A 20,993-nucleotide genomic window follows, 5' to 3' on the forward strand; every position below is an offset into this window, starting at 1 on the left:
ACTTCCTTTGAGATTTTGGTAACTATTCTCTGCCCTCCACAAGAATTACTATTCTCATACAAGTTCAAATCATTTCACCAAAATCCATGAATAAAAATTACTGACCTTTTCCTTGCAGTTTGGATTTAAATGCTTTTTCAAACTTGTTAACGTCTTTATCGTTCATAAAGAGTAATCACCGGCCTGTTTATAACCTTAACGTCGAAGGCCAGGACTATTCTCCACGGATGCAATCACCCGGCCGTGCACGGATTCGGTGTCCTTAGAACGATAAAGACGTATTTAAGATCCGGCTCGAAGGACCAATCTCTAATTCAACCTAAGCTTGAATCATTACCAGAGGTTGTAAGGCTCTGGTTTTAATCATCAATTATTCAAGGTCCACAACCCACAAGTATTATCTGTATATTTATTCATGGAGAGCTCTCACGCCAAAAACACACACACTCCGTTTTATACCTCCTGAACTTGACTCCTCCCACCTTTAGGTGACTTTTCTAAACAGTTTCCGCCTTCCCCTTCACCCTTGAATGTTTAGTACCGCCCCCTCTGTTAGTGGGTTGACACTACATGATAATTCTAACATTTATACTGTATTTGGGGTGAAATCCTTTAGTCATTATTCTTAAAATACAAATTAATCTAACAGTCGTTCAGCCACGACTCGGTGAAACATAAGATATTACAGTTTCTAATGTCCCGTTGGTAGGATAACCGTAATCTTAGGTGATCCAATTTATTCTCCAATGATTGAAGATTGGCTAATAGGATTGATGGAAGAGGCAGTTTACTCGCTCGCCGTCGGATCCTTACAAGGCACCCCGACCTACGTCCACGATATCTCCGTCTCTTCCTCATGCGAATGACGGGGATTTGGGCCTTGTCGGGTGTCTGTAGGATATCCTTCGCGGCCACCTCGTTGAAGAAAAAATATTTGTCCAATCGCTGTCCTGATATCCAGAAGCTCTTTTTGGTTATAAGAGACGATGGCAGAAACATTATATAGAGAATAAATTACAAATAACGCGGGAAAAACACACATAATAGTACAATTGGTTAGAGGGCTGTAAAACGGCAGCCATCTTCTCCGGCGCCAGAGGTGGTCCGTCATGGACCGTCTGAGAGATATTCACATTTCCTGCTGCTTCCATGGGTTTGAGTCGGTATTCTGTAACAATGACGCTGTGAGTCGAGAAGCAGGTGCAACGTTTATTAAAACAACAAACATGAAAGGAGTAGCATGAACACAGAAACAACTGAGGACCAAGGAGGGACATTCACTCATTAAAATGCAAATCAATTTATAACATTTTTGACATGCATTTTTCTGGATTTTTTTGTTGTTATTCTGTCTCTCACTGTTCAAATAAACCTACCATTAAAATTATAGACTGATCATTACTTTGTCAGTGGGCAAACGTACAAAAATCAGCAGGGGATCAAATACTCTTTTCCCTCACTGTATAAAGGGGAGGTAATGAGGAAGGTAATGGAGTCCAGGTGTGAATTATAATGATCTGCAGGTGCGCGTAATGATGAATCCCAGGACCGGTGGTTAGTATTCCATCGCACGCCGGAGGGGAGGAGCAGGAGTAGACGTGACGATTGCCAGTTGACCAATCAGCCAGACCTATTTGCCATCTCTTTTGCCTCATCCCTCTCAACCATACAATTTTTCAATTCCTCATCAATCCACGGGGATTTAACAGTTTTTACAGTCATTTTCTTAATGGGTGCATGCTTATTAGTAACTGGGATAAGCAATTTCATAAATGTGTCAAGTGCAACGTCTGTTTGCTCCTCATTACACACCACGGACCAACAAATATTCTTTACATCAACAACATAGGAATCACTACAGAACGTATTGTATGACCTCTTATACACTATATTAGGCCCAGCCTTTGGAACTTTGGTTTTCCTAGATATGGCTACTATATTGTGATCACTACATCCAATGGATTTGGATACTGCTTTCAAGCACGTTTCTGCAGCATTAGTAAAGATGTGATCAATACATGTTGATGATTTTATTCCTGTGCTGTTTGTAACTACCCTGGTAGGTTGACTGATAACCTGAACCAGGTTGCAGGCACTGGTTACAGTTTGAAGCTTTTTCTTGAGTGGGCAGCTTGATGAAAGCCAGTCAATATTTCAATCACCCAGAAAATATACCTCTCTGTTGATATCACATACATTATCAAGCATTTCACCCATGTTATCCAGATACTGACTGTTAGCACTTGGTGGTCTATAGCAGCTTCCCACCAGAATGGGCTTTAGGTGAGGCAGATGAACCTGTAGCCATATTACTTCAACAGTATTTAACAGGAGATCCTCTCTAAGCTTTACAGGAATGTGGTTCTGAATATAAACAGCAACACCTCCACCACTGTCATGTCTGTCTTTTCTGTAAATGTTATAACCTTGTATGGCTACCACTGTATCATCAAAGGTATTATCTAAGTGAGTTTCAGAGAGAGTCAGAATATCAATGTCATCTGTTACTAGCAAGTTATTAATTTCATGAACCTTGTTTCTTAAGCTACATACAGTGGGGGGAAAAAGTATTTAGTCAGCCACCAATTGTGCAAGTTCTCCCACTTAAAAAGATGAGAGAGGCCTGTAATTTTCATCATAGGTACACGTCAACTATGACAGACAAATTGAGAATTTTTTTCTCCAGAAAATCACATTGTAGGATTTTTTATGAATTTATTTGCAAATTACGGTGGAAAATAAATATTTGGTCACCTACAAACAAGCAAGATTTCTGGCTCTCACAGACCTGTAACTTCTTCTTTAAGAGGCTCCTCTGTCCTCCACTCGTTACCTGTATTAATGGCACCTGTTTGAACTTGTTATCAGTATAAAAGACACCTGTCCACAACCTCAAACAGTCACACTCCAAACTCCACTATGGCCAAGACCAAAGAGCTGTCAAAGGACACCAGAAACAAAATTGTAGACCTGCACCAGGCTGGGAAGACTGAATCTGCAATAGGTAAGCAGCTTGGTATGAAGAAATCAACTGTGGGAGCAATTATTAGGAAATGGAAGACATACAAGACCACTGATAATCTCCCTCGATCTGGAGCTCCACGCAAGATCTCACCCCGTGGGGTCAAAATGATCACAAGAACGGTGAGCAAAAATCCCAGAACCACACGGGGGGACCTAGTGAATGACCTGCAGAGAGTTGGGACCAAAGTAACAAAGCCTACCATCAGTAACACACTACGCCGCCAGGGACTCAAATCCTGCAGTGCCAGACGTGTCCCCCTGCTTAAGCCAGTACATGTCCAGGCCCGTCTGAAGTTTGCTAGAGTGCATTTGGATGATCCAGAAAAGGATTGGGAGAATGTCATATGGTCAGATGAAACCAAAATAGAACTTTTTGGTAAAAACTCAACTCGTCGTGTTTGGAGGACAAAGAATGCTGAGTTGCATCCAAAGAACACCATACCTACTGTGAAGCATGGGGGTGGAAACATCATGCTTTGTGGCTGTTTTTCTGCAAAGGGACCAGGACGACTGATCCGTGTAAAGGAAAGAATGAATGGGGCCATGTATCGTGAGATTTTGAGTGAAAACCTCCCTCCATCAGCAAGGGCATTGAAGATGAAATGTGGCTGGGTCTTTCAGCATGACAATGATCCCAAACACACCGCCCGGGCAACAAAGTAGTGGCTTCGTAAGAAGCATTTCAAGGTCCTGGAGTGGCCTAGCCAGTCTCCAGATCTCAACCCCATAGAACATCTTTGGAGGGAGTTGAAAGTCCGTGTTGCCCAGCGACAGCCCCAAAACATCACTGCTCTAGAGGAGATCTGCATGGAGGAATGGGCCAAGATACCAGCAACAGTGTGTGAAAACCTTGTGAAGACTTACAGAAAATGTTTGACCTGTGTCGTTGGCAACAAAGGGTATATAACAAAGTATTGAGAAACTTTTGTTATTGACCAAATACTAATTTTCCACCATAATTTGCAAATAAATTCATAATAAATCCTACAATGTGATTTTCTGGATTTTCTTTTCTCGTTTTGTCTGTCATAGTTGACGTGTACCTATGATGAAAATTACAGGCCTCTCTCATCTTTTTAAGTTGGAGAACTTGCACAATTGGTGGCTGACTAAATACTTTTTCCCCCCACTGTATTATCTATGTATAGTCACTTTACCCCTACCTACATGTACAAATTACCTTGACTAACCTGTACCCCAGCCCATTGACTCGGTACCGGTACCCCCTGTATATAGCCTCATTATAACCTGGACTAACCTGTACCCCAGCCCATTGACTCGGTACCGGTACCCCCTGTATATAGCCTCGTTATTGTTATTTTATTGTGTTACTTTTTATTATTTTTTACTTTAGTTTATTTAGTAAATATTTTCTTAACTCTTTCTTGAACTGCATTGTTGGTTAAGGGCTTGTAAGTAAGCATTTTACGGTAAGGTCTACACCTGTTGTATTCGGCGCATGTGACAAATAAAGTTTGATTCAATTTGTTTGGATCCCAGGAAGAGTAGCTGCTGCCTTGGCAGGAACTAATGGGGATCCATAATAAACCCCAGGAAGAGTAGCTGCTGCCTTGGCAGGAACTAATGGGGATCCATAATAAACCCCAGGAAGAGTAGCTGCTGCCTTGGCAGGAACTAATGGGGATCCATAATAAACCCCAGGAAGAGTAGCTGCTGCCTTGGCAGGAACTAATGGGGATCCATAATAAACCCCAGGAAGAGTAGCTGCTGCCTTGGCAGGAACTAAATGGGGATCCATAATAAACCCCAGGAAGAGTAGCTGCTGCCTTGGCAGGAACTAATGGGGATTCTTAATAAACCCCAGGAAGAGTAGCTGCTGCTTTGGCAGGAAGTAATGGGGATCCATAATAAACCCCAGGAAGAGTAGCTGCTGCCTTGGCAGGAACTAATGGGGATCCATAATAAACCCCAGGAAGAGTCGCTGCTGCCTTGGCAGGAACTAATGGGGATCTGACTGTAGCCGTCTCTGACAGTAGCTTAGACCTACAGCACATGTTCTACTGTATATTAGCAGATTAGGGTCGGGTGCGGGCCTCAGATACTTCCTAAGGCGGCTGAAGAAATGTGGCATGCCACCCCGTGTCCTCTCCAAATACTACCGCTGCACCATCGAGAGCGTCCTGACTGGTTGCATCACGGCCTGGTACGGGAATTGCTCCATCCACAACCGCAAGGCCCTTCAGTAGGTGGTGAAGACGGCCCAGTACATCACTGGGACCGTGCTCCCACCCATCCAGGACATCACTGGGACCGTGCTCCCACCCATCCAGGACATCACTGGGACCGCGCTCCCACCCATCCAGGACATCACTGGGACCGTGCTCCCACCCATCCAGGACATCACTGGGACCGTGCTCTCACCCATCCAGGACATCACTGGGACCGTGCTCCCACCCATCCAGGACATCACTGGGACCGTGCTCTCACCCATCCAGGACATCACTGGGACCGTGCTCTCACCCATCCAGGACATCACTGGGACCGTGCTCTCACCCATCCAGGACATCACTGGGACCGTGCTCCCACCCATCCAGGACATCACTGGGACCGTGCTCCCACCCATCCAGGACATCACTGGGACCGTGCTCCCACCCATCCAGGACATCACTGGGACCGTGCTCCCACCCATCCAGGACATCACTGGGACCGTGCTCCCACCCATCCAGGAGATCACTGGGACCGTGCTCCCACCCATCCAGGACATCACTGGGACCGTGCTCCCACCCATCCAGGACATCACTGGGACCGTGCTCCCACCCATCCAGGAGACACTCTAGCCACGAGCTGTTCATTCCCTTAGCGCCAGGCAGACGGTATCGGAGCATGAGGTCTGATAACAACAGGCTCCAGCAAACTGCTGAAGACGTGAACTGGATTGACCACCAGCTCTGATTCTCTGCACCTTAGCACACATCAGTGGAGGATGCTGAGGGGAGGACGGCTCATAATAATGTCTGGCACGGAGCAAATGGAATGGCATCAAACACCTGGAAACCATGTGTTTGATGTATTTGATACCATTCCACTGATTCCGCTCCAGTCATTACCACGAGCCGGTTCTCCCCAATTGAGGTGCCACCAACCTCCTGTGTCACACATGCACTCACCCATACAGGCCTCTATCTCTAAACTGGCCCTCTACCCACTCACCCATACAGGCTTCTATCTCTAAACTGGCCCCCTACCCACTCACCCATACAGGCTTCTATCTCTAAACTGGCCCCCTACCCACTCACCCATACAGGCTTCTCTCTCTAAACTGGCCCCCTACCCACTCACCCATACAGGCTTCTCTCTCTAAACTGGCCCCTACCCACTCACCCATACAGGCTTCTATCTCTAAACTGGTCCCCTACCCACTCACCCATACAGGCTTCTATCTCTAAACTGGCCCCCTACCCACTCACCCATACAGGCTTCTATCTCTAAACTGGCCCCCTACCCACTCACCCATACAGGCTTCTATCTCTAAACTGGCCCCCTACCCACTCACCCATACAGGCTTCTCTCTCTAAACTGGCCCCCTACCCACTCACCCATACAGGCTTCTATCTCTAAACTGGTCCCCTACCCACTCACCCATACAGGCTTCTATCTCTAAACTGGTCCCCTACCCACTCACCCATACAGGCTTCTATCTCTAAACTGGCCCCCTACCCACTCACCCATACAGGCTTCTATCTCTAAACTGGCCCCCTACCCACTCACCCATACAGGCCTCTATCTCTAAACTGGCCCCCTACCCACTCACCCATACAGGCTTCTATCTCTAAACTGGCCCCCTACCCACTCACCCATACAGGCTTCTATCTCTAAACTGGCCCCCTACCCACTCACCCATACAGGCTTCTATCTCTAAACTGGCCCCCTACCCACTCACCCATACAGGCCTCTATCTCTAAACTGGTCCCCTACCCACTCACCCATACAGGCCTCTATCTCTAAACTGGCCCCCTACCCACTCACCCATACAGGCTTCTATCTCTAAACTGGTCCCCTACCCACTCACCCATACAGGCCTCTATCTCTAAACTGGCCCCCTACCCACTCACCCATACAGGCTTCTCTCTCTAAACTGGCCCCCTACCCACTCACCCATACAGGCTTCTCTCTCTAAACTGGCCCCCTACCCACTCACCCATACAGGCTTCTATCTCTAAACTGGCCCCCTACCCACTCACCCATACAGGCTTCTATCTCTAAACTGGCCCCCTACCCACTCACCCATACAGGCTTCTATCTCTAAACTGGCCCCTACCCACTCACCCATACAGGCTTCTATCTCTAAACTGGCCCCCTACCCACTCACCCATACAGGCTTCTATCTCTAAACTGGCCCCCTACCCACTCACCCATACAGGCTTCTATCTCTAAACTGGCCCCCTACCCACTCACCCATACAGGCCTCTATCTCTAAACTGGCCCCCTACCCACTCACCCATACAGGCTTCTATCTCTAAACTGGCCCCCTACCCACTCACCCATACAGGCTTCTATCTCTAAACTGGTCCCCTACCCACTCACCCATACAGGCTTCTATCTCTAAACTGGTCCCCTACCCACTCACCCATACAGGCTTCTATCTCTAAACTGGTCTGCCTGAAAAGAAATGACTTGGGAGACACACACTGTTCTTGCTATCAGGTATCGTTGGGATGTCTCTACCCCATTGAAGTTGAAATGTAATAATAATAATAATAATAATAATAATATGGGACTGGGTAAATGCACTATGTAGAAATGCTCCGCCATTTCCTGGTTGCTAAAATTCTAATAGTCCTCCTAATTTCAGTTTAAGTGACAAAACAAACAATTATAGTGTAGAAAATCATTGTACCTAAACCGCTTGTATTTTCAGCTCTTTGAAGCTGGTGTACAAAACCAAAAGTGAAAGACAGGTAACAGAAATAGGGCACATAGAACAGATCTACCGCTTCTTAGACTTGCGTTCAACGAGAATGACAGATCTATAACTCACATTTCTATGTGAATTTGGTCGAGTGGCCCAAAAAAGTTACATATTTCAAATAGTAAGGGTAGGGTTTAGGGTATGGACGTCCCAAGGATACCAGATAGCACTAACCGCCCACACACAAACACCAGGAAGTACCGGGAGATATGAACCGAAGGCGAAGGGACCGACTGACTAACAGCAGCACGCGCTCTCATACCGCCTTCTGACGAGAGAGCAGATTGACGCAGGTGATAAAACGCAAATTAAAAACGAAACGAACGTTAAAAAAACTCCAAAGAATCCATTCCCAACTGTGTGTATTAACAGGTGAGTGTGGGTGTGGTCGTCTGAAGTGACAGCAGAGCTCCGTTCAGTAAAGACGTCAAGTCACACAGGCAACAGGTGAGTTGCAATCCGATCAATAGAGTTTATTCATCTGTCAAGTAGTTCGTCCTGTCTCACACTTAGCTTACCCATAATACTCACACATTACACACTAGTCTAGGCTCCGGTTTATGTGTAGGCTAGCTAGACTATTAAAACACCAGAAGGACCAGGCTGGGGAGAATACTGCCAAACTACTAACCTATAGGCCTACTGTTTATTCACAGGTCTGAACGCAGTAAAAGCTGAGCGTATCTAGCCTAGTCAGTAGATGTTTTACGTGTGTGTCCCAGATACACATTCCATGCTCAGATATGGGGTTGGGGGTTGTTATATTTATGTCATTTAGCAGACGCTCTTATCCAGAGTGACTTACAAATTGGTGCATTCACCTTATGATAGCCAGTGGGATAACCACTTTACAATATATATATATATATATATATTTTTTTTATTATTATTTTTTGTGGGGGTGGGGTAGGGGGAGGGTAGAATGATTACTTTTATCCTATCCCAGTTATTCCTTATATCATGTTAAGGTGCTTCCAGAGATGTTGAATATTTCTCCATGTATTTGTAAAGATCTGAGTGTGTCTGGACTGTTGGAATCAGGTGTGTCACTCACTGGCCCCAGACCTGTTTCCTAATTTCTCCTCGGTTGCCTTCAGAAGGTATTCTCACCCATTTACTTTTTCCACATTTTGTTGTGTTACAACCTTAATTTTTACAATGGATTAAATTTAGATTTTGTGTCACTGATTTACACACCCCATGTCAAAAGTGGAATTATGTTTTATAAATGTTTACAAATTTAATTCAAAATGAAAAGCTGAAATGTCTTGAGTCAATAAGTGTTCAACCCCTTTGTTATGGCAAGCCTAAATGCTGTTAGTTCAGGAGTAAAAATGTGCTTAACAAGTCACATAATAAGTTGCATGGACTCTGTGTGCAATAATAGTGTTTAACATGATTTTTGAATGACTACCCCATCTCTGTACCCCACACATACAATTATCTGTAAGGTCCCTCAGTCGAGCAGTGAATTTCAAACACAGATTCAACCACAAAGACCAGGGAGGTTTTCCAATGCCTCGCAGAGAAGGGCACATATTGGTACATTTACATTTACGTTTACGTCATTTAGCAGACGCTCTTATCCAGAGCGACTTACAAATAGGTGCATTCACCCTATAGCCAGTGGGATAACCACTTTACAATATATATATATATATATATTTTTTTATTATTATTTTTTGTGGGGGTGGGGTAGGGGGAGGGTAGAAGGATTACTTTTATCCTATCCCAGGTATTCCTTAAAGAGGTGGGGTTTCAAATGTCTCCGGAAGGTGGTGAGTGACTCCGCTGTCCTGGCGTCGTGAGGGAGCTTGTTCCACCATTGGGGTGCCAGAGCAGCGAACAGTTTTGACTGGGCTGAGCGGGAACTATGCTTCCGCAGAGGAAGGGGAGCCAGCAGGCCAGAGGTGGATGAACGCAATGCCCTCGTTTGGGTGTAGGGACTGATCAGAGCCTGAAGGTACAGAGGTGCCGATCCCCTCACAGCTCCATAGGCAAGCACCATGATCTTGTAACAGATGCGAGCTTCAACTGGAAGCCAGTGGAGTGTGCGGAGGAGCGGGGGTGACGTGAGAGAACTTGGGAAGGTTGAACACCAGACGGGCTGCGGCATTCTGGATGAGTTGTAGGGGTTTAATGGCACAGGCAGGGAGCCCAGCCAACAGCGAGTTGCAGTAATCCAGACGGGAGATGACAAGTGCCTGGATTAGGACCTGTGCCGCTTCCTGTGTAAGGCAGGGTCGTACTCTCCGAATGTTGTAGAGCATGAACCTGCAGGATCGGGTCACCGCCTTGATGTTAGCGGAGAACGACAGGGTGTTGTCCAGGGTCACGCCAAGGCTCTTCGCACTCTGGGAGGAGGACACAACGGAGTTGTCAACCGTGATGGCGAGATCATGGAACGGGCAGTCCTTCCCCGGGAGGAAGAGCAGCTCCGTCTTGCCAAGGTTCAGCTTGAGGTGGTGATCCGTCATCCCACAGGGGGTATGAAAAATAATAATGTATGCACTAACTGTAAGTCGCTCTGGATAAGAGCGTCTGCTAAATGACTAAAATGTAATGTAATGTAATGTCATACATACTGATATGTCTGCCAGACATGCAGAGATGCGATTCGCCACCTGGTTATCAGAAGGGGGAAAGGAGAAGATTAGTTGTGTATCGTAAGCGTAGCAATGATAGGAGAGGCCATGTGAGGATATGACAGAGCCAAGTGACTTGGTGTATAGCGAGAATAGGAGAGGGCCTAGAACTGAGCCCTGGGGGACACCAGTGGTGAGAGCACGTGGTGCGGAGACAGCTTCTCGCCACGCCACTTGGTAGGAGCGACCGGTCAGATGGGTAAAAATAAAAAAACAGATATTGAATATCCCTTTGAGCATGGTGAAGTTATTAATTACAGTTTGGATGGTGTATCAATACACCCAGTCACTGTACAGTGGGGAGAACAAGTATTTGATCCACTGACGATTTTGCAGGTTTTCCTACTTACAAAGCATGTAGAGGTCTGTAATGTTTATCATAGGTACACTTCAACTGTCAGAGACGGAATCTAAAACAAAAATCCAGAAAATCACATTGTATGATTTTTAAGTAATTAATTTGCATTTTATTGCATGACATAAGTATTTGATACATCAGAAAAGCAGAACTTAATATTTGGTACAGAAACCTTTGTTTGCAATTACAGAGATCATACGTTTCCTGTAGGTCTTGACCAGGTTTGCACACACTGCAGCAGGGATTTTGGCCCACTCCTCCATACAGACCTTCTCCAGATCCTTCAGGTTTCAGGGCTGTCGCTGGGCAATACGGACTTTCAGCTCCCTCCAAAGATTTTCTATTGGGCTCAGGTCTGGAGACTGGCTAGGCCACTCCAGGACCTTGAGATGCATCTTACAGAGGCACTCCTTAGTTGCCCTGGCTGTGTGTTTCGGGTTGTTGTCATGCTGGAAGACCCAGCCACAACCCATCTTCAATGCTCTTACTGAGGGAGGAGGTTGTTGGCCAAGATTTCGCGATACATGGCCCCATGTTTCCACCTCCATGCTTCACGGTTGGGATGGTGTTCTTGGGGTTGTACTCATCCTTCTTCTTCCTCCAAACACGGCGAGTGGAGTTTAGACCAAAAAGCTATATTTTTGTCTCATCAGACCACATGACCTTCTCCCATTCCTCCTCTGGATCATCCAGATGGTCATTGGCAAACTTCAGACGGGCCTGGACATGCACTGGCTTGAGCAGGGGGACCTTGCGTGCGCTGCAGGATTTTAATCCATGACGGCGTAGTGTGTTACTAATGGTTTTCTTTGAGACTGTGGTCCCAGATCTCTTCAGGTCATTGACCAGGTCCTGCTGTGTAGTTCTGGGCTGATCCCACACCTTCCTCATGATCATTGATGCCCCACGAGGTGAGATCTTGCATGGAGCCCCAGACCGAGGGTGATTGACCATCATCTTTAACTTCTTCCATTTTCTAATAATTGCGCCAACCGTTGTTGCCTTCTCACCAAGCTGCTTGCCTATTGTCCTGTAGCCCATCCCAGCCTTGTGCAGGTCTACAATTGTATCCCTGATGTCCTTACACAGCTCTCTGGTCTTGGCCATTGTGGAGAGGTTGGAGTCTGTTTAATTGAGTGTGTGGACAGGTGTCTTTTATACAGGTAACAAGTTCAAACAAGTGCAGTTAATACAGGTAATGAGTGGAGAACAGGAGGGCTTCTTAAAGAAAAACTAACAGGTCTGTGAGAGCCGGAATTCTTACTAGTTGGTAGGTGATCAAATACTTATGTCATGCAATAAAATGCAAATTAATTACTTAAAAATCATACAATGTGATTTTCTGGATTTTTGTTTTAGATTCCGTCTATCACAGTTGAAGTGTACCTATGATAAAATTACAGACCTCTACATGCTTTGTAAGTAGGAAACACTGCCGATTTTGCAGGTTATCAAATACTTGTTCTCCCCACTGTACATATACTGGCACCCTTCCTAACTCAGTTTCCAGAGAGGAAGGCTCAGGGATTTCACCAACACTACAGAGTTTAATGGCTGTGATAGGAGAAAACTGAGGATGGATCAACAACATTGACAATTAAATCCATTTTAATCCCACTTTGTAACTACAAAATGTGGAAAAGGTCAAGGGGTGTGAATACTTTCAGAAGGCACTGTATGTCACGTTCGTTGAGTACAGGATTGGACCAAAGTGCAGCGTGGTATGCGTACATGTTTGTTTATTATATAAACACCGACAAAGTAACGTGAAGTTCTAAAGGCTAAACATCAAACAAGCCAAACACACAGAAACAAGATCCCACAACATAGGTAGGCAAAATGGCTGCCTAAGGATGATCCCCAATCAGAGACAACGATCGACCGCTGCCTCTGATTGGGAACCACACCAGGCCAACATAGATCTACTCATTCTAGATCTACACATAGAATCTATCCATAGATATTCACACCCTCACCAAACCAACTAGAGAAAACCGGGCTCTCAAGGCCAGGGCTTGACAGTGTAGGTATTCAGGCGACGGGGTTATCGGTCGAGTTTAAATAAATGGACAAGAATTAATAAATAAATACATGTTTCTGCGGTATATTTTATAGGCAATAATACATGTCTCTGGGCTAGGCTATATGCATGTCGCTAGGCTAGGCTATATGTTTTAGGCTTATAGGCCTGTTTGTGATCATGCATGTCGCTAGGCTAGGCTATATGTTTTAGGCCTGTTTGTAATCATGCATGTCGCTAGGCTAGGCTATATCTTCCCCACAATAGTATATGCATTAATTGAAGCCCAATGTTAAATCTCCCTATGATCATATCTAAGCCAATGTGACACCAATGTCGATGGAAATGTGCACATCAACTTGATTGGAGGTACACAACACACTCCCACCTCTCGTCATGATCCGTCTGGCCGTTACCGAGAACCACTATACCGGATTTTGACAGGGTTGTTAGCATTAGGGTCGCAGGACAATTCCCCCCCCCCCCAAACTTAGCTCAAATTCTAGGCGTTTGATTAAAACGAGGCTACAGCGTCCAAAAAGTAACCATTAGACTTTCCACCTTTCAGACTGAATACGTTTGTAGGGGCAACAGTCTTTATAAAATGGATAATCTATCGCTCTCAAGTGCTAATTTCTGTCCATTTTAAGAACCAACGATGTGCTACCTTTTTTGTAGTAGCTGTGATAATGGTTAACAACTTTTCAGCCGAATCTCAGAGTTCTAAAACCGGACCAAAGCACTTGGGTTGCACAGCAACAGCGCTAGTAGCTAGCTAACACCAGTCAGATGAGAGGTAAGCTACAAGCAAAGGAAGCTAGCTATAGTTTGCTATGGTACGTTTTTCACATGGCTGAAGTCATCTTTGTAAACTGTTGGCCTTGACATGTGACACTTGTGTGTAATCAGAACAAATAAGATAGCGTAATTCATTGGCTGCTATTGCCAGTTAGCTAATGTTAGCCAGTAACATTAGCTAGCTACAAGCAAACAAGGCTGTAACGTTAATGTCAGCTGTATGGACGGACCATTAACCAGCACAACTCAATGTTGACAATATAGCTATCTCACATTCTTCCACAAACAAAGCACTGCCTGTCTCTTTACTGCCTGTCTCTCTACTGCCTTTCTGTCTACGGCCTGTCTCTTTACTGCCTGTCTCCTTACTGCCTGTCTCTTTACTGCCTGTTTCTTTACTGCCTGTCTCCTTACTGCCTTTCTGTCTACTGCCTGTTTCTTTACTGCCTGTCTCTTTACTGCTTTTATGTCTACTGCCTTTCTCTTTACTGCATGTCTCTTTACTGCCTGTCTCTTTACTGCCTTTCTGTCTACTGCCTGTCTCTTTACTGCCTGTCTCTTTACTGCCTGTCTCTTTACTGCCTGTCTCTTTACTGCCTGCCTTTCTGTCTACTGCCTGTCTCTTTACTGCCTGTCTCTGTACTGCCTGTCTCTTTACTGCCTGTCTCCTTACTGCCTTTCTGTCTACTGCCTGTCTCTTTACTGCCTGTCTCTTTACTGCCTGTCTCTTTACTGCCTGCCTTTCTGTCTACTGCCTGTCTCTTTACTGCCTGTCTCTTTACTGCCTGTCTCCTTACTGCCTGTCTCTTTACTGCCTGTCTCCTTACTGCCTTTCTGTCTACTGCCTGTCTCTTTACTGCCTGTTTCCTTACTGCCTGTTTCCTTACTGCCTGTTTCCTTACTGCCTTTCGGTCTACTGCCTGGCTCCTTACTGCCTGTCTCCTTACTGCCTTTCTGTCTACTGCCTGTCTCTTTTCTGTCTACTGCCTGTCTCTTTACTGCCTGTCTCCTTACTGCCTGTCTCTTTACTGCCTGTCTCCTTACTGCCTGTCTCCTTACTGCCTGTCTCCTTACTGCCTGTCTCTTTACTGCCTGTCTCCTTACTGCCTGTCTCCTTACTGCCTGTCTCTTTACTGCCTGTCTCTTTACTGCCTGTCTGTCTACTGCCTGTCTGTCTACTGCCTTTCTCTTTACTGCCTGCCTTTCTGTCTACTGCCTGTCTCTTTACTGCCTGTCTCCTTACTGCCTTTCTGTCTAATGCCTGTCTCGTTACTGCCTGTCTATTTACTGCCTGTCTCCTTACTGCCTTTCTGTCTAATGCCTGTCTCGTTACTGCCTGTCTCTTTACTGCCTGTCTCTTTACTGCCTGCCTTTCTGTCTACTGCCTGTCTCTTTACTGCCTTTCTGTCTACTGCCTTTCTGTCTACTGCCTGTCTCTTTACTGCCTGTCTCCTTAATGCCTTTCTGTCTAATGCCTGTCTCGTTACTGCCTGTCTCTTTACTGCCTGCCTTTCTGTCTACTGCCTGTCTCTTTACTGCCTGTCTCCTTACTGCCTGTCTCCTTACTGCCTTTCTGTCTACTGCCTGTCTGTCTACTGCCTGTCTCTTTACTGCCTGTCTCCTTAATGCCTTTCTGTCTAATGCCTGTCTCGTTACTGCCTGTCTCTTTACTGCCTGCCTTTCTGTCTACTGCCTGTCTCCTTACTGCCTGTCTCCTTACTGCCTTTCTGTCTACTGCCTGTCTCTTTACTGCCTTTCTGTCTACTGCCTTTCTGTCTACTGCCTGTCTGTCTACTGCCTGACTCTTTACTGCCTGACTCTTTACTGCCTGACTCTTTACTGCCTTTCTGTCTACTGCCTGTCTCTTTACTGCCTGTCTCCTTAATGCCTTTCTGTCTAATGCCTGTCTCGTTACTGCCTTTCTGTCTACTGCCTGTCTCTTTACTGCCTGTCTCTTTACTGCCTGTCTCTTTACTGCCTTTCTGTCTACTGCCTGTCTCTTTACTGCCTGTCTCTTTACTGCCTGCCTTTCTGTCTACTGCCTGTCTCTTTACTGCCTGTCTCTTTACTGCCTGCCTTTCTGTCTACTGCCTGTCTCTTTACTGCCTGTCTCCTTACTGCCTGTCTCCTTACTGCCTTTCTGTCAACTGCCTGTCTCTTTACTGCCTGTCTGTCTACTGCCTGTCTCTTTACTGCCTGTCTCTTTACTGCCTTTCTGTCTACTGCCTTTCTGTCTACTGCCTGTCTCTTTACTGCCTGCCTTTCTGTCTACTGCCCGTCTCTTTACTGCCTGTCTCTTTACTGCCTGTCTCTTTACTGCCTGTCACCTTACTGCCTGTCACCTTACTGCCTGCCTTTCTGTCTACTGCCTGTCTCTTTACTGCCTGTCTCCTTACTGCCTTTCTGTCTACTGCCTGTCTCTTTACTGCCTGTCTCCTTACTGCCTGTCTCCTTACTGCCTGCCTGTCTCTTTACTGCCTGTCTCTTTACTGCCTGTCTCTTTACTGCCTGTCTCTTTACTGCCTTTCTGTCTACTGCCTTTCTGTCTACTGCCTGTCTCTTTACTGCCTGTCTCCTTAATGCCTTTCTGTCTAATGCCTGTCTCGTTACTGCCTGTCTCTTTACTGCCTGCCTTTCTGTCTACTGCCTGTCTCTTTACTGCCTGTCTCCTTACTGCCTGTCTCCTTACTGCCTTTCTGTCTACTGCCTGTCTCTTTACTGCCTGTCTGTCTACTGCCTGTCTCTTTACTGCCTGTCTCTTTACTGCCTTTCTGTCTACTGCCTGTCTCTTTACTGCCTGTCTCTTTACTGCCTGCCTTTCTGTCTACTGCCTGTCTCTTTACTGCCTGTCTCTTTACTGCCTGCCTTTCTGTCTACTGCCTGTCTCTTTACTGCCTGTCTCCTTACTGCCTGTCTCCTTACTGCCTTTCTGTCAACTGCCTGTCTCTTTACTGCCTGTCTGTCTCTTTACTGCCTTTCTGTCTACTGCCTGTCTCTTTACTGCCTGTCTCTTTACTGCCTGCCTTTGTCTACTGCCTGTCTCTTTACTGCCTGTCTCTTTACTGCCTGCCTTTCTGTCTACTGCCTGTCTCTTTACTGCCTGTCTCCTTACTGCCTGTCTCCTTACTGCCTTTCTGTCTACTGCCTGTCTCTTTACTGCCTGTCTGTCTACTGCCTGTCTCTTTACTGCCTGTCTCTTTACTGCCTGCCTTTCTGTCTACTGCCTGTCTCTTTACTGCCTGTCTCCTTACTGCCTGTCTCCTTACTGCCTTTCTGTCAACTGCCTGTCTCTTTACTGCCTGTCTGTCTCTTTACTGCCTTTCTGTCTACTGCCTGTCTCTTTACTGCCTGTCTCTTTACTGCCTGCCTTTGTCTACTGCCTGTCTCTTTACTGCCTGTCTCTTTACTGCCTGCCTTTCTGTCTACTGCCTGCCTCTTTACTGCCTGTCTCTTTACTGCCTGTCTCTTTACTGCCTGCCTTTCTGTCTACTGCCTGTCTCTTTACTGCCTGTCTCTTTACTGCCTGTCTCTTTACTGCCTGTCTCTTTACTGCCTGTCACCTTACTGCCTGCCTTTCTGTCTACTGCCTGTCTCTTTACTGCCTGTCTCCTTACTGCCTTTCTGTCTACTGCCTGTCTCTTTACTGCCTGTCTCTTACTGCCTTTCTGTGTACTGCCTGTCTCTTTACTGCCTGTCTCTTACTGCCTGTCTCCTTACTGCCTTTCTGTCTACTGCCTGTCTCTTTACTGCCTGTCACCTTACTGCCTTTCTGTCTACTGCCTGTCTCTTTACTGCCTGTGTTCTTACTGCCTGTCTCCTTACTGCCTGTCTCCTTACTGCCTGTCTCCTTACTGCCTGTCTCCTTACTGCCTGTCTCCTTACTGCCTGTCTCTTTACTGCCTGTGTTCTTACTGCCTGTCTCTTTACTCCCTGTCTCTTTACTCCCTGTCTCTTTACTGCCTGTCTCCTTACTGCCTTTCTGTCGACTGCCAGTCTTTCTCTCGCCTACCTGTCTCTCTCCTACCTGTCTGTAAACACCTACTGAATAATTGACTGATGTGCTGACTGAGTAACAAAGGAGCCTGTGTGGTAGGGGCGATGCGGTGGTCCTGTAAGCGGAGTGTCACCATGGCAGCAGTGTTCCTCCTCCTCACCATCCTTTACCTCATGCTCCCGCTGGAGTTCAGGAGCACCGTGAGTACACACACACACCTAACACACACACACACACACACACCTAACACACACACACACACCTAACACACACACACACACCTCTCACACACTCTCTCACACACACACTCTCACACACACACACCTAACACACACACACACACCTAACACACACACACTCTCACACACTCTCACACTCACATGTTTGCAGTGGCAGTCATTTGCAAAGACACTGTAAACATTGAGGGTCAGGTTGAAATGGGTTGAATCAGTGTCTGCTGCTGGGCGTGTTTGTGTCTGTGTTCAGACTAAGGCTGGGGGATAATAGTATTTGTATAGCACAGTTAATACAGAGACCTTAACTCAAGGTTCTGTATATATAATAATACAACTAGTTTATGGCAGGGCAAGCTGAGTTGACTTAGTGATGGCTCAAAGCCAAGACCTACAGGGAAACCAGGCTGAATGCTGCTGAACCTGACTGCCCTGTCACACATGGTCTTAGCTAACACCCACTACAGAAAGGAATTGTCTTGCTATTCTGGCTGCTCCGTGCATTATGTCTCTTTCACATTTAACTCAGAAACTCTCGTGTGTGTGTGTGTTTCAGGGGGAGCAGGTGTGGCAGGGCCGGACTGTCTCCAGCAGTGCATTGTGGGTAGACAAGGGAGGGTACCTGCCACTGAACGTCTCCTATCAACTACTGGCAGGAACACCTCCAACTAAACAGAGTAAATACACACACACACACACACACACACACACACACACACACACCTCCAACTAAACAGAGTAAATACACACACACACACACACACACACACACTCCAACTAAACAGAGTAAATACACACACACACACACACACACACACACCTCCAACTAAACAGAGTAAATACACACACACACCTCCAACTAAACAGAGTAAATACACACACACACACACACACACACACCTCCAACTAAACAGAGTAAATACACACACACACACACACACCTCCAACTAAACAGAGTAAATACACACACACACACACCCAACTAAACAGAGTAAATACACACACACACCTCCAACTAAACAGAGTAAATACACACACACACACACACACACACACACACACACACCTCCAACTAAACAGAGTAAATACACACACACACACACACACACACACACCTCCAACTAAACAGAGTAAATACACACATACACACCTCCAACTAAACAGAGTAAATACACACACACACACACACCTCCAACTAAACAGAGTAAATACACACACACACACCTCCAACTAAACAGAGTAAATACACACACACACACACACACACACCTCCAACTAAACAGAGTAAATACACACACACACACACACACACACACACACCTCCAACTAAACAGAGTAAATACACACACACACACACACATCCAACTAAACAGAGTAAACACACACACACACACACACCTCCAACTAAACAGAGTAAATACACACACACACACACACACACACACCTCCAACTAAACAGAGTAAATACACACACACACCTCCAACTAAACAGAGTAAATACACACACACACACACCTCCAACTAAACAGAGTAAATACACACACACACACACACCTCCAACTAAACAGAGTAAATACACACACACACACACACACACACACACACACACACCTCCAACTAAACAGAGTAAACACACACACACACACACAAACACACCTCCAACTAAACAGAGTAAACACACACACACACACACACACACCTCCAACTAAACAGAGTAAATACACACACACACACACACACACACACCTCCAACTAAACAGAGTAAATACACACACACACACACCTCCAACTAAACAGAGTAAATACACACACACACACCTCCAACTAAACAGAGTAAATACACACACACACACACACACACACACACACCTCCAACTAAACAGAGTAAATACACACACACACACACACACACACCTCCAACTAAACAGAGTAAATACACACACACACACACACACACACACACACACACACACACACACACACACACACCTCCAACTAAACAGAGTAAATACACACACACACACACACCTCCAACTAAACAGAGTAAATACACACACACACACACACACACACCTCCAACTACATTTACATTTACATTTTAGTCATTTAGCAGACGCTCTTATCCAGAGCGACTTACAGGAGCAATTAGGGTTAAGTGCCTTGCTTAAGGGCACAGCGACAGATTTTTCACCTAGTCGGCTCGGGATTAGAACCAGCGACCTTTCGGTTACTGGCACAACGCTCTTACCCACTAAGCTACCTGCCAACTAAACAGAGTAAATACACACACACACCTCCAACTAAACAGAGTAAATACACACACACACCCAACTAAACACACACACACACACACACACCTCCAACTAAACAGAGTAAATACACACACACACACACCCAACTAAACAGAGTAAACACACACACACACACACACCTCCAACTAAACAGAGTAAACACACACACCCAACTAAACACACACACACACACACACTCCAACTAAACAGAGTAAACACACACACACACACCAACTAAACAGAGTAAATACACACACACACACACACACACACCTCCAACTAAACAGAGTAAATACACACACACACACACACACACACACACACCTCCAACTAAACAGAGTAAATACACACACACACACCTCCAACTAAACAGAGTAAACACACACACACACACACACACACACACACACACTCCAACTAAACAGAGTAAATACACACACACACACCTCCAACTAAACAGAGTAAATACACACACACACACACACACACACACCTCCAACTAAACAGAGAAAATACACACACACACACACACACACACACTCCAACTAAACAGAGTAAATACACACACACACACACACACACCTCCAACTAAACAGAGTAAATACACACACACACACACACACACACCTCCAACTACATTTACATTTACATTTTTAGTCATTTAGCAGACGCTCTTATCCAGAGCGACTTACAGGAGCAA

General features: G+C 45.8%; 1 protein-coding gene across 1 annotated transcript in view; it reads left to right on the top strand.

Moving 5' to 3' along the window:
• Positions 1–8,157: 8,157 nt before the first annotated feature.
• Positions 8,158–20,993, top strand: part of LOC121545306 (alpha-1,3-mannosyl-glycoprotein 4-beta-N-acetylglucosaminyltransferase C-like) — a 30,398-nt gene continuing 17,562 nt past the window's right edge. The window contains exons 1-4 of the mRNA XM_045209342.1: positions 8,158–8,247; positions 8,327–8,401; positions 17,869–17,969; positions 18,559–18,679. Coding sequence (XP_045065277.1) covers positions 17,874–17,969; positions 18,559–18,679 — 217 coding nt within the window. The 5' untranslated portion in view covers positions 8,158–8,247; positions 8,327–8,401; positions 17,869–17,873. The remainder of the gene's footprint in view (positions 8,248–8,326; positions 8,402–17,868; positions 17,970–18,558; positions 18,680–20,993) is intronic.

The sequence above is a fragment of the Coregonus clupeaformis genome, chromosome 30 (assembly GCF_020615455.1).
Source record: "Coregonus clupeaformis isolate EN_2021a chromosome 30, ASM2061545v1, whole genome shotgun sequence".
NCBI classification, from domain to species: Eukaryota; Metazoa; Chordata; class Actinopteri; order Salmoniformes; family Salmonidae; genus Coregonus; species Coregonus clupeaformis.